Genomic DNA, 13,983 nt, shown 5'->3' on the forward strand with positions numbered 1-13,983 from the left:
TTTCTAAGAATGGGATGTGCTGCCTTCTGAGGCTGACTCCCTCTCAGGTGGCCTGGCTGGCCAGCACCTCTCTGTGTGTCAGCCCACGTCGCCCTCTGCACACCTGCCTCCCCCACCCCTTCCTCTCAGCATCCCCTCTGTGTTCCCCTCTTCCCCCTTCACAGCCCTGCTTTTCTCCCCTGACTGGGCAGCATTGTCCTTCCATCTCTGTGCCCTGTGGACTTCTGTCTCTTTAAGGCAGGAGTCAATAAACTTTCCTTTTTTTCCAAAGGTTCAGATAGAAAATATTGTAGGCTTTGTGTGCTGTCTATGTTACAGCTACTCACATTTGCCATTGTGGCACAAAGACAGGCAAAGATCAGACATCAGCCAATGACTGTGTTCCAATAAAATCTTATTTTCAGAACCAGGTGGTATCTGTTCTTGCCCCTCAGGGTGGGTTTTCTGACTCTTTTCATGGCAGACATGGAGAGTAGCAGATGTATTGAGGAAAATAATTTCCTGATTTGCTACCTACTTGATTGTGCTTTGTATCAGTGAAGGGTTGTTTTTTTGGTTTTTTTTTTCCTGCCTAGGTAGAAAATTCAGAATTTTCTCTATGTACCTGGCCAAACTTTCCAGTCATTAATGTATTTCGAAGATAACATGGCATTTTGAAAGCCACATACAGATCCTGTTAGCTGATGGTCAGGTGGAAACTGGCTCCTAAAAATAACCACCTCAGGCCCTGTAGAGAGGGCAGAAGGTGCTGGAAACAGTGTGAGCTGTGCTCTCTGCTGTCAGAGCTGGGAACAGCCAACCCTTTGAGAGGAGGATCTTTATGTTCAGGCCCAGCACTGCAGGAAACACACCAGTGAGATGATTTTCCATCTTCTTTCCTGTGATGGTATTTCTCTTGATAACCCGTGGGTTGAAGTTTTCAAAGCATGCTTCCTGGACTGATTCCTGCATGTCCCATATGTTGTGTTGTGTTGAACCTAGTTTTCTGGAATCTTCAGGTTCCTTTGAAGTTACAGGTGTGTAACTTTGCTGTCCTACCTTGTGTAAAATCTTCTGTAGCTCAACTGAGAAAATGCTCTCCCTGATGAACATGGTTTTCCTGTTTATGTATTACACTTATTACGGTTCACAAATGCAGAGGCGTGGTTCCTGCTTTTGATGACGTCCCGATGGCTTGCTGTGTATCTGGATGTCGTCTGTGCCATCTTTGTCATTCTTGTTGCCTTTGGAGCCCTGATTCTGGCAGAAAGTAAGTACAGATGTGAATATTTGTGGTATGTTTACAGTTTATAGCTTTGTTTGTAGTTATTAAACTCTTGTCATCTTTTCTAATATATACTCGTTGGTTCTAATGAGTTGTATTAAAGTGTCTGCAGCATGTGACTCCACAATGTCCATGTGAAGTCATTTGTGTCTTGATGAGAACTTTTATCTTTTTTTCCATTTACTTATTTATTTACAATAGGTCCTTGTTGAGACCATTAAAAAATTTTTTTTGATTGGTGTATGGTTGATTTATGATGTTGTGTTAACTTCAGGCATATAGCCAAGTGAATCTATTATACATTTATCCACTTTTTAAAAGATTCTTTTTTCATACTCCATGAACATTGGGTGCATGTATATATTTTTAAGTACTTTGCATTTTGATTAATACTTCAAATTAATTGTCCTTTAGAAAAGAATTTCTATTTTTCACTTTCAGAATCTTTAGAAGCAAAGACCAGGTATGACGTGCCTGCTCCAGCAGACCTGTGGTGCCTTGGGCCCCTGCTTTGGCTCACCCAGGCCATTCTTTCATTCTTCTGTTAGGTTTTATTTGGGTTTCATTCATTTACACTGTTGTCTTAGTTTCCGATGTACAGCAAAGTCAATCTGCTATACGTATGCATATACCCACTCTTTTGTAGATTCTTTTCCCATATAGATAAGTACAGAGTTCTCTGTACTTTACAGTAGTTTCTTATTAGTTATCTTTTTAATATGTTATATATAGTAGTATGTATGTGTCAATCCTAGTCTTCTAATTTATCCCTTCCCTCACTTACCCCTGGTAACCATTAGTTTATTTTCTATATCTGTTACTCTACTTCTGTTTTGTAGATAAGTTCATTTGTAGCCTTTTGTTATATTTCATATGTAAGCAATATCATATTCGATTTTTCTCTTACTTCACTCAGTTTGAAAATCTCTAGGTCCAGCCATGTTGCTGCAAATGGCATTATTTTGCCCTTTTTAGTGGCTGGGTAACATTCCATTGTATGTGTGGCACCACATCTTCCTTGTCCATTGCTCTGTTGACAGGCATTTAGGTTGCTTCTATGTCCCAGCTTTTGTTAATAGTGCTGCAGTAAATATTAGGGTACATGCATCCTTAGGAATTATAGTTTTCTCTGGATGTATGCCCTGGAGTTAGATTGCTGGATCATATGGTAGCTCTATTTTTAGTTTTTAAAGGAACCTCCATATTGTTCTCCATAGTGGCTGTACCAGTTTACATTCCCACCAACAGTGTAGGAGGGTTCCCTTTTCTCCACATCCTCTTCAGTACTTATTGTTTGTAGACTTTTGATGATGGTCATTCTGACTGGTGTGAGGTGAAACCTCACTGTAGATTTTTGCTTTTTTTTTTTTTTTAATTTTTCTCGCTGTAGTTTCGATATGCATTTCTCTAATAATTAGATATGTTGACCATCTTTTCACGTGCTTTATGGCCATCTGTATGTTTTCTTTGGAGAGTGTCTGCTTTAATCTTCTTCCCATTTTGTGATTGGGTTGTTTATTTATTTTAGACATTGAACTGCATGAACTGCTTGTATATTTTGGAGAGTAATCCCTTGTCAGCCACTTCATTTGCAAATACTTCCCCCATTCTGCAGGTTGTCTTGGTATTTTTTTTTTTTTTCTGTGCAAAAGTTTTTAAGCTTAATTGGGTCCCATGTATTTGTGTTTCATTTATTTTCATTGCTCTAGGAGGTGGGTAAAAAAGTTTGCTGCAATTTATGTCAGAGTTCTCCCTCTGTTTTCATCTAGGAATTTTCTAGTGTCTGGTCTTACATTTATGTCTGTAATCTATTTTGAGTTTATTTTTGTTTATGGAGTGTTCTGATTTTATTCTTTTACGTGTAGCTGTCCAGTTTTCCCAGCACCAATTATTAAAGAAACTGTCTTTTCTCCATTGTGTATTCTTGCTTCCTCTGTCATATGTGACACAGATACATGGGTTTACCACTGGGCTTTCTGTCCTGTTCCATTGATCTATATTTCTGGGTTTGGTGCTAGTAGTCTACTGTTTCAATTACTGTAGTTTTGTAGTGAAAGGTTGTTGTTGAATCACACAAAGACGCCAGGATTCTTGGCCCCCAGAGGAGAAGAATTTAATCCGGGGCCAGAAACGAGGCTTGATCGCTCAGAGCTTTTGTGTAATAAAATTTTATTAAAGTATAAAGGAGATAGAGAAAGCTTCTGACATAGACATCAGAAGGGGGCAGAAAGAGTACCCCCCTGCTAGTCTTTAGCTGGATGTTATATAGTCACTAGCAGTCTGTTAATAGAAGAAAAGAATGTCTTAAAACTCAGAATGGCACCAGGCCCCTCACCCATAAGATGTATTTTGTGATAATCTTGGCACCAAATGGTTCATCCTGGGCCATAAAAGGATTAACTTGAATTTTGAAGAAGGGCAGATCACCATACAAATAGTTTCATTTCCATAGATTAGGGGAACAATATATGAATATAACATGTTGGTTTGTCAAGTAGGTTTTGAGCCAAGAGGCAACAGACTTGAAGACAGAGTTTGGGGTAAATGCATAGTACATTAGCATAGCTTAAGATAAACATTTCCATGAGAGAAATGCATTGGTTATCTCTAGGTTTGAGAATAGTTAACTTCAGGTGAAACCAGATGTCATTATGGCAACACAGTATTTTTTAAAATATAAATTTATTTATTTTATTAGAGGTTAGTTACTTTACAATATTGTATTGGTTTTGCCATACATCAACATGAATCTGCCACAGGTATAGACATGTTCTCCATCCTGAACCCCCCTCCCTCCTTCCTCCCCATACCATCCCTCTGGGTCGTCTCAGTGCACCAGCCCCAAGCATCCTGTATCATGCATCAACCTCCTTTTAAATTTATATACAGAAGGGAAAAAATGTCCCTAGTTTGTTTCCTCCTGCCGCTTAAGAGAGATAAAAATGTCTGGCACTTGCAGGCTATTTCCTCCATCTGGAGACCTCTGGCCTTCCTGCTTGTCACTCTCTCAGTAGCATAGTCTGAAGACAGGAAGCATGATTTCTTCTAGCTTCATTTTTCTTCTTTTTCTCAAGATTACGTTGGCTATTCATGGTATTTTGTATTTCCGTACAAAATGTAGATGCTTTTGTTCTAATTCTGTGAAAAATGCCATTGGCAATTTGATAGGGATATATGTGAACCCTGAACTCCCTGATGTTCAAGCTGGTATTAGAAAAGGCAGAGGAACCAGAGATCACATTGCCAACATCTGCTGGATCATGGAAAAAGCAAGAGAGTTCCAGAAAAACATCTATTTCTGCTTCATTGACTATGCCAAAGCCTTTGACTGTGGGGATCACAAGAAACTGTGGAAAATTCTGAAGGAGATGGGAATGCCAGACCACCTGACCTGCCTCTTGAGAAATCGGTATGCAGGTCAGGAAGCAACAGTTAGAACTGGACATGGAACAACAGACTGGTTCCAAATAAGAAAAGGAGTACATCAAGGCTGTATATTGTCACCCTGCTTATTTAACTTATATGCAGAGTACATCATGAGAAACCCTGGACTGGAAGAAGCACAAGCTGGAATCAAGACTGCCAGGAGAAATATCAATCACCTCAGATATGCAGATGACACCACCCTTATGGCAGAAAGTAAAGAGGAACTAAAAAGCCTCTTGATGCAAGTGAAAGAGGAGAGTGAAAAAGTTGGCTTAAAGCTCAACATTCAGAAAACGAAGATCATGGCATCCGGTCCCATCACTTCATGGGAAATAGATGAGGAAACAATGGAAACAGTGTCAGACTTTTTTTGGGGGGGGCTCCAAAATCACTGCAGATGGTGACTGCAGCCATGAAATTAAAAGACGCTTGCTCCTTGGAAGGAAAGTTATGACCAACCTAGATAGTATATTCAAAAGCAGAGACATTACTTTGCCGACTAAGGTCCATCTAGTCAAGGCTATGGTTTTTCCTGTGGTCATGTATGGATGTGAGAGTTGGACTGTGAAGAAGGCTGAGCACTGAAGAATTGATGCTCTTGAACTGTGGTGTTGGAGAAGACTCTTGAGAGTCCCTTGGACTGCAAGGAGATCCAACCAGTCCATTCTGAAGGAGATCAGCCCTGGGATTTCTTTGGAAGGAATGGTGCTCAAGCTGAAACTCCAGTACTTTTGCCACCTCATGCGAAGAGTTGACTCATTGGAAAAGACTCTGATGCTGGGAGGGATTGGGGGCAGGAGGAGAAGGGGACGACAGAGGATGAGATGGCTGGATGGCATCACGGAATCGAAGAACGTGAGTCTGGTGAACTCCGGGAGTTGATGATGGACAGGGAGGCCTGGCGTGCTGCAATTCATCCGGTCCCAAAGAGTCAGACACGACTGAGCAACTGAACTGAACTGAACTGCACTGAATCTGTAGATTGTTTTGAGTAGTTTGCCTGTTTGTTTGTTTACAGTAGGTCTCCGTTGAGATCTTTTATCTTTTTATCTTTCTTTGAATGTGTTGAGGTCTACATCACTGTAGCAAGATGACCTTCTGAAAATCCCAGGTAGTGTCCTATAGCTGGATAGAGAGAACCAGGTTTTCTGTTAAACTTTTTATACAGATTAGGTTTTAGGTTTTAGCTTTAGGCCTACTTAGATCCCTTCCTTTTAGGGATCTGAGAAAGACTCTCTAGCAAAAGCAGTATACTTACTGCTGTGTGGGTCCCAGATGAGCAGTTGTTGGAAAGTGTGGCATGAATTCACCATCCCTCACTATTCGATAGAAATAGCCCAGAATCACAGTCTTTAATAGTAGAAAAATGAGAGTAATATTTTAGATTTAAAAGCACTGGCTCTTAGAACCCACTGCCTTGTTTTTGTGATTTCAACTGCAGCTACTTTGGTTGTAGAGAATGAAATTACATAATGATAATTGAAGCATAAGGACAAAAATCTGAATAATCCTCAACTATATTATACTGTCAGGTATATCTCAATCCAGGTGGGATTAATATGGATAAAGGACAAAAATGGTAATGACCTAAAGTGAAGTCGCTCAGTCGTGTCTGACTCTTTGTGACCCCATGGACTGTAGCCTACCAGGCTCCTCCACCCATGGGATTTTCCAGGCAAGAATACTGGAGTGGGTTGCCATTTCCTTCTCCAAGGACCTAAGAGAAGCAGAAGAGATTAGGGAGAGGTGGCAAGAATACACAGAAAAACTGTACCAAAAAGATCTTAATGACCTAGATAACCACGATGGTGTAGTCACTCATCTTGAGCCAGACATCCTGGTGGGTGAAGCCAAGTGGACCTTAGGAAGCATCCCTACGAACAAAGTTAGTGGAGGTAATGGAATTCCAGCCTAGCTATTTCAAATCCTAAAAGATGATGCTGTTCATGTAACATGCCAGCAAATTTGGAAAAGTTACTAGTGGCCATGGACTGAAAAAGGTCAGTTTTCATTCCAGTCCCAAAGAAATGAAATGGCAAAGAATGTTCAAACTATCATACAATTGCACTAATTTTACATGCTAGTAAGGATATACTCAGGAGAAGGCAATGGCACCCCACTCTAGTACTGTTGCCTGGAAAATCCCATGGACGGAGGAGCCTGGTGGGCTGCAGTCCATGGGGTCGCTAAGAGTCAGACATGACTGAGCGACTTCCCTTTCACTTTTCACTTTCATGCCATTGGAGAAGGAAATGGCAACCCACTCCAGTGTTCTTGCCTGGAGAATCCCAGGGATGGGGGAGCCTGGTGGGCTGCCATATATGGGGTTGCACAGAATCGGAAACGACTGAAGGGACTTAGCAGCAGCAGCAGCAACAGCAAGGATATACTCAAAATCCTTCAAACAAGATTTCAACAATATGTGAACTGGGAACTTCCAACTGTAAAAGCTGGGTTTAGAAAAGGCAGAGGAATCAGAGATCAAATTGCCAACATGTATTGGATCATAGAGAAAGCAAGGGAATTCCAGAAAAGACTATGTGAAAGGCTTTGACTCTGTGGATCACAATAAACTGGAAAATTTTGAAAAAGATAGGAATATCAGACCATCTTACCTGTCTCCTGAGAAACCTGTAAGCAGGTCAAGAAAAAATAGAACTGTACATGGAACAATGGACTGGTTCAAAACTGGGAAAGCAGTGTGACAAGGCTATATGTTGTCACTATATTTATTTAACTTATGTGCAGAATACCTCATGCAAAATGCCAGGCTGGATGAAGCTCAGGCTGGAATCAAGATTGCTGGGAGAAATATCAGTAACTTCAGATATGCAGATGATACCACTCTAATGGAAGAAAGTGAAGAGAAACTGAAGAGCCTCTTGATGAAAGTGAAATAGCAGAGTGATAAACCTGGCTTAAAACTCAGCATTCAAAGATCTAAGATCATGGCATCCGGTCCCATCACTTCATGGCAAATAGATGGGGAAAAGTTGAACGCAGTGACAGATTTTGTTTACTTGGGTTCCAAAAATCACTACAAACTATGACTGCAGCCATGAATGAAAAGACGTTTGCTTCTTGGAAGGAATGCTATGAGAAATCTATGCAGAATATTAAAAAGCAGAGACATCACTTTGCCAACAAAGGTCCATATAGTGAATGCTATGTTTTTTTCCAGTAGTCATGTAAGAGTTGTCAACGGATGTAAAAGTTAGGCCATTGAAAAGGCTGAGGGCTGAAGAATTTATGCTTTCAAGTTGTGATGTTGGAGAAGACTGTTAAGAGTCCCTTGGACAGCAAGGAGATCAAATTAGGAAATCCTAAAGGAAATCAACCCTGAATATTCACCAGAAGGACGGATGCTGAAGCTCCAATATTTTTACCACCTGATGCAAAGAGTTGACTCATTAGAAAAGACCTTGCTATTGGGAAGATTTAAGGCAGGAGGAAAAGGAGGTGGTAGAGGATGAGATGGCTAGATAGCATCACGAACTCAATGGACATGAATTTGAGCAAACTCTAGGAGATAACAAAGGACAGGGAAGCCTGGCATGCTACAGTCCATGGTGTCACAGAGTCAGACATGACTTAGTGACTGAACAACAACAACTTTTCTAGCTCTTTCTAAATTCATACTAATTTTTTTTTAATTTTATTTATGTGGCTGTACTGGGTCTTAGTTGGGGCACGCAGGATCTTCAGTCTTAGTTATAACAGGCAGGACTTTTGTTGCAGCATGTGAACTCTTAGTTGTGGCACGTGGAGTCTCTCTGCCTGACCAGGGATCGAACATGGGCCCCCTGCATTGGGAGTTCAGAGTCTCAGCTATCAGACCACCAGCGAAGTCCCTCATTGTGTGTGTGTGTGTGTGTGTGTGTGTGTGTGTGTGTGTGTGTGTGTGTTTTACTATATTATTGTCTTATACAATAGAAGTAATATTATGAGTGATAATATCATTACATACCAATGATTTAAATATTATAAAGGAGTCTTCTCACTGCTATATAATAAAACAGATAGCTAAAAAGGACCTACTGAATTGCACAGGGAATTCTATTTAATACTCTGTAATAACATATATGGGAAAATAATTTTAAAAGAGCAGATTATATGTACATGTCGGGCTAATTCACTTTACACCTGAAACTAACACAGCTTTGTAAATCAACTATACTTCAATGAAAATCATAAAAATAAAGGAGTCTTCTTCATAAAGTGACAGGAGATGTGTGAGGGGTTGAGAAGGAGACTGACTTTATTCCTCTTCTTCCTCATTTAGCTTTGGATCTCGGGCAGGTTGGCCTGGTCCTGTCTCTCACGCTCACACTCACGGGGATGTTCCAGTGGTGCGTCAGGCAAAGTGCTGAAGTTGAGAACATGGTGATGTTTATCTTTCTGTTCTTAGCCTTTTCAGGTCTCCTTGCTGTTATACGGCATAAAAGCAATTCTTAAGAAAGATAATAAAACTCTTTTTTTCTTTTTTTTTTTAACTTAATCTTACAAATTTTTTGTATGTTCTCCTCCATCTGCTTAAGGGCTTCCCTGGTATCTCAGAAGGTAAAGAATCCACCTGCAATGCAGAGCCACAAGAGACAAAGGTTCTATCCCTGGATTGGAAAGATCCCCTGGAGAAGGGAATGGCTACCCACTCTAGTATTCTTGCCTAGAGAATTTCCATGGATAGAGAAGCCTGGCAGGCTATAGTCCATGGGGTTGCAAAGAGTTGGACGTGACTGACTGACTTTCACTTTTGATCTGCTTAAATTTAATAAAAATATATACATCTTTTCTCACATATGTATGCCATGTCAGAAGATTTTACACTCATCACAAACTGTCTTCAAATACAATAAATGTCTCTGTAGGAGAGAGGTTCTGAAATTCTGGAGACAATGTAAGCTGATTTCTTAGCAGTTTATTTATCTTTGCTTCTTAATGGATAATTCCTTATTTTTGGTAAAAGAAAAGAATCCAGTATTTTAAGGTTTATTTAATTAATATTTCTCTCCACCACCACCCCCCCATTTTATCACTTATTCTTGTGTGTGTTGAACACCTGCATTTGCTGTTGGCCCTTCTTCCTGGTAGGTAGGCTTCCTCTCAGAATGTGCTCTTAAAGGTGTGGACTTACGGTTGTTTAAGAGGCCTTAGTCAATAAGTAAATTATATACTTTTGAATATTTGTACCTTCTCCTAAAGGGAGAAAATCAATAAAAATGAAGTTTTCTCATTTATTTCTGCTAACAGTGTTGAAAGTGACTATTGAAATGATGTTTGATGACTGTCCAGTTCTGCTCATCTGTAACAAATGACCCTTCTGTAGCCACACATACTGATCGATGTCCATAAGTGTTCTTTTCTTTCAAAAAATCTTTTGCTTTTTTAATTCAGATGTGAAAGGTGGATCAATAAAACCTTACCATTCATTTCTCTAATTTTTTAGCTTTTATATAAAATTGAAGGAAGTAGTCATGTGTAAAAGTGTTGAAGATGATGAGCAAGTTTGCAGATCATCCAAGGCCTCATCAGACTCCTACTTCTGTCCTTTGTGGATGTTGAGACCTGAGATACTCTGAACCGTAGAAAAGCAGGAGGTTTCATTTACAGTCTCTGAACACCCATAAACTAGGTCCTCTGATACTAACTCATGTAATGTCATATGTCTTTCAGATGATTTCAGTAGAAAGGGGGATTGAATATACAGACCTTGAGAAAGAAGCACCCTGGGAACTTGAGTATCGTCCACCACCAATCTGGCCCCAAAACGGAAGGATTTCCTTTTTCAGTGTGAACTTGAGATATAACTCGGACAGTCCTCTGGTATTGAGGAACCTGGAAGCATTCATTTACCCAGGAGGAAAGGTTAGTTTAAGCCATTTGCCTCTTTAAATCCAGCTAAAGATTTAGCACCACATCTGTTCTTGGCTTCCTCATCACTATGTCAGGGGGACTGTTTGTTCCTAATGGATGCAAATCAGTGACATTGTTGGTGAATCTTTCTTGGAAACTGATCATGGAATGGGGACACCAGCAATTTTTCACCTGTGTTGTGAGCTCCCTCATGGTGGTTGACAGGCCCTGGGATCCGGGTCCCTATCTTAACCTGACCCAGGACACTATATGTGACACCTGATTATTCATACAAAGTCTGGGACGTCAGCCTTGTCTTCCTGGCCCTAACTCTCCAATATCTCATTCTTTTCCATCTTTTCTTGTTTGTATTTCTGAGATCTCTTCCTCCTCCCATGGTGCCCTCTGGTTGCAGCCTCCTTCCCTGTCCCTTAGTCCTTCCTGTAGCCTTGCCCTCCACTCACCCACACTGAGCTGCCAGCCCCCTGCCCTTGCCCACAGACTGCTTCTTTCTTAGCCCAGATCTGATCCTTACTGGGCTGGGTGAGCTGCTGCTGGAATCATAGCATAGCCTCAAGCCCACTCCAGCAGGGACCGTGGGGTGAGCTTATGTGAACCAGAGAAGAGCCTAATGACCCAGTCAGCAGTGAGGAACCAGGACCTCAGATGGAGGCAGAGTCTAGAGACTGGCTCAAAGTCAAAAGCAAATTGAAAGGAGCAGAGAAGATCCACGTGAAAGATGGCAGAGAGGATTGTGACCTGGACCTGCCAGCATCCATGTCTGCTGGTGATGTTCCTTCCACACTCAGCTTGAGGCCCTCAGCTGGGACCAGGACAGAGTCTTGAAGAAGAGACTAAACAATAACTGGCAAGGTGGCTGGAAGCTCTTCCCCACCTCCCTCTGCTGTAAGTATGTCTCTGACATACACACCCCCCTGCACTGGGATTGTGTGTAGTTTCTCCCAAAGCACCACGTCCTCCCTGCTCGCAGTGTGCACGCTGCCCCCCAGCCTCAGAGACTCAGGCCCTCTGCCATCTGGATGGTGAAAATCTCATTTTCGGAGTCAAGTCTAGTGTATCTTTGAGACCCTTGGTTTAATATACCCTTATATAAACTAATATGCTAATATATATTATATATTTTAATATACATACTTAATATATGATATACTTAATGTACTAACATATACTTAATATATACTAATATATATGTTATATACATATATATAACAAATATATACACACTAATATAGCCTTAGTGTCTTATATATTCTTTTAAGATAGCATTTATGGTACACCTATGTTCATGGCAGCCAAAAGTTGAAAGGAACTAAATCCTTACAATGAAGTATTATTCAGCCATAAAAGGAAGAAAATTCTGACCTGTGGATAAATCTTGATGACATCTTGCTAAATGAAATAAGCCAGACACAAAAGGAATAAATACTCTGATTCCATTTATGTGAGATTCCTAGAGTAGTCAAGTCCAAGAAGACAGGAAGTAGGAAGGTGATTTCCAGGGACCCGTGGAGGGGAAATGGGGAGTTGTTTGTTTAATGGATAATAATTTCAGTTTTACGAGGAAAAAAAAAAAATTCTCAAGCTTGGTGGCACAGAAATGTGTATGTACTGAACACCAAACTATACACTTAAAAATGGTTAAATTTTATGTGAATTTCATCATAATTAAAAGATAACACCTGTGGTTTGTAATTGAGATCTGTATCTCACAGTACCTTAGGGTTTTTAAAATCAGGGAGCAGCTTGTTTTCATCTTTGTTCCCAGAATGTGGCATTCTGCAGCACACAGGGAGGGTGCTGAGGGACTGCTCAGGTGTGAGCAAGCAGAAATCAACACCCCTCCCCCCCCCACACACACACACACGACAACACCTTATATAACTGAAATAACTGCTCTTTAAAACTCTTACACCACAGACCCATCTAATGGCTGTAGCTGTGATTTAATGAATGAAACCCTTGTAACATGAAAGAATATTCAACTTAATGCCCAAATGCTACCCAGGGAGCAGTTTCAGTTAGTCACAGGGCAAAAGCTCCCTCCTAATTATCTCCTGTTTCAGTGTAGGTCAGGAAAAATGTGAACTGCTGTGTCAGGAAAACATTAGCCGCAGCTCTTGATACAGTCTTGCCCCCGAGAGCACTGTGTGTGAGTTTACTCACGCTCAGACAGTGTGTCTGCCAGATTTCCTGTTGTAAATGTAATTCTGTTCACCTGCACTTGCTTAAATTTCCCCCAAAGCCATAAAATGGGAATTATCTAAGAAACTCTGTAGGACAACTTAGGAACATAACAGATTCTTATTCTTCCCTCTTAAAACCCGCAAATCATAGGATTATTGAGATTCTAAAACGTTTGAGGGAGAAGTGAATTTGGAGACTGAATTAATAACTGAAGTGACTTGTCTTTTGATCTGTGCCTTGGTCCACTCTCAGTATCACTGTTATCTTCATTTCTGTGTTTGGAGATGATACCTGGGCAGCGTGTTCATGAAGTGATTCCTCTCCACTTGTGTATATGTCAGGTTCCCTCTCCTGCTCACCTGTCCCAGCCCCCATCACTCCAGGACACCCCCTTGCTGTTGGATTTGATTGAGAGAGGCTGTTGGCAGGGGTAGGAGGTGCAGGCAGGGGACATGGGAGTGAGCCAGCCCAGCAGAAGTGGGGCTTTATTCTCTTCCCCTCATTTCCTCTTCTGTTCCAATTCCTGGAAGTTAGAGCCAATAGGAAAGTATAGTGGGTACTAGTCAGGATTTTGATTCACAGAAGAAATTGCAAGTGAAAATAAGGAACTGGGACTTCCGTGGTGGTGCAGTGATAAGAATTTGCCTGCCAATGCAGGGGACACTGGTTCAGTCCCTGGTCTGGGAAGATTCCACATGCTGCAGAGCAACTGAGCCCTGCACCACAACTGTTGAGCCCATGTGCCACAACTCCTGAAGTCTTTGCTCAGCAACAACCGAAGCCCCCTCAGTGAAAGGCCCGTGCACTGCAACAGGGAGTAGCCCCCACTCATCACAACTAGAGACAGCTCTTGCAAGGCAATCAGGACCCAGCACAGCCAAACAGAAAAAAATCAACATGAGGTAAAGGGTACCCTAGACTTCGGGATTAGAGTCTGAACATGGGCTGCATTTTTCCTTTAGATGATTTTGTGGTTGATTTGATCATTTTAGAGAGTCCTGGTCAATAAAATGTTTTTCAGCTCTCAAGGTAGATTGATTTTACTTTCTATTTTCTGACAGCTATTATTTGGATGCTACATTTTTACAGATGCTTAGTAGACCATGCTATAATGTGCAAAAATATTATTTTCCCTCATTTTTTCCCTTTTTTATATAATATTTTCTTAAAAACTGCTCCCTTCACTCCCAGATAATCCCCTTCCACTGCTGGCTTCTTAACTCCCTGTGACTCAG

The 13,983-nt window shown here is 41.0% G+C and overlaps 1 protein-coding gene across 1 annotated transcript in view; it reads left to right on the top strand.

Annotated features, from left to right (window-relative positions):
• Positions 1-13,983, top strand: part of LOC138089048 (ATP-binding cassette sub-family C member 4-like) — a 159,708-nt gene that overhangs the window by 115,545 nt on the left and 30,180 nt on the right. Inside the window, exons 23-25 of the mRNA XM_068984371.1 lie at positions 1,139-1,249; positions 8,973-9,073; positions 10,364-10,555. Coding sequence (XP_068840472.1) covers positions 1,139-1,249; positions 8,973-9,073; positions 10,364-10,555 — 404 coding nt within the window. The remainder of the gene's footprint in view (positions 1-1,138; positions 1,250-8,972; positions 9,074-10,363; positions 10,556-13,983) is intronic.

This window comes from Capricornis sumatraensis, chromosome 12, assembly GCF_032405125.1.
Source record: "Capricornis sumatraensis isolate serow.1 chromosome 12, serow.2, whole genome shotgun sequence".
NCBI classification, from domain to species: domain Eukaryota; kingdom Metazoa; phylum Chordata; class Mammalia; order Artiodactyla; family Bovidae; genus Capricornis; species Capricornis sumatraensis.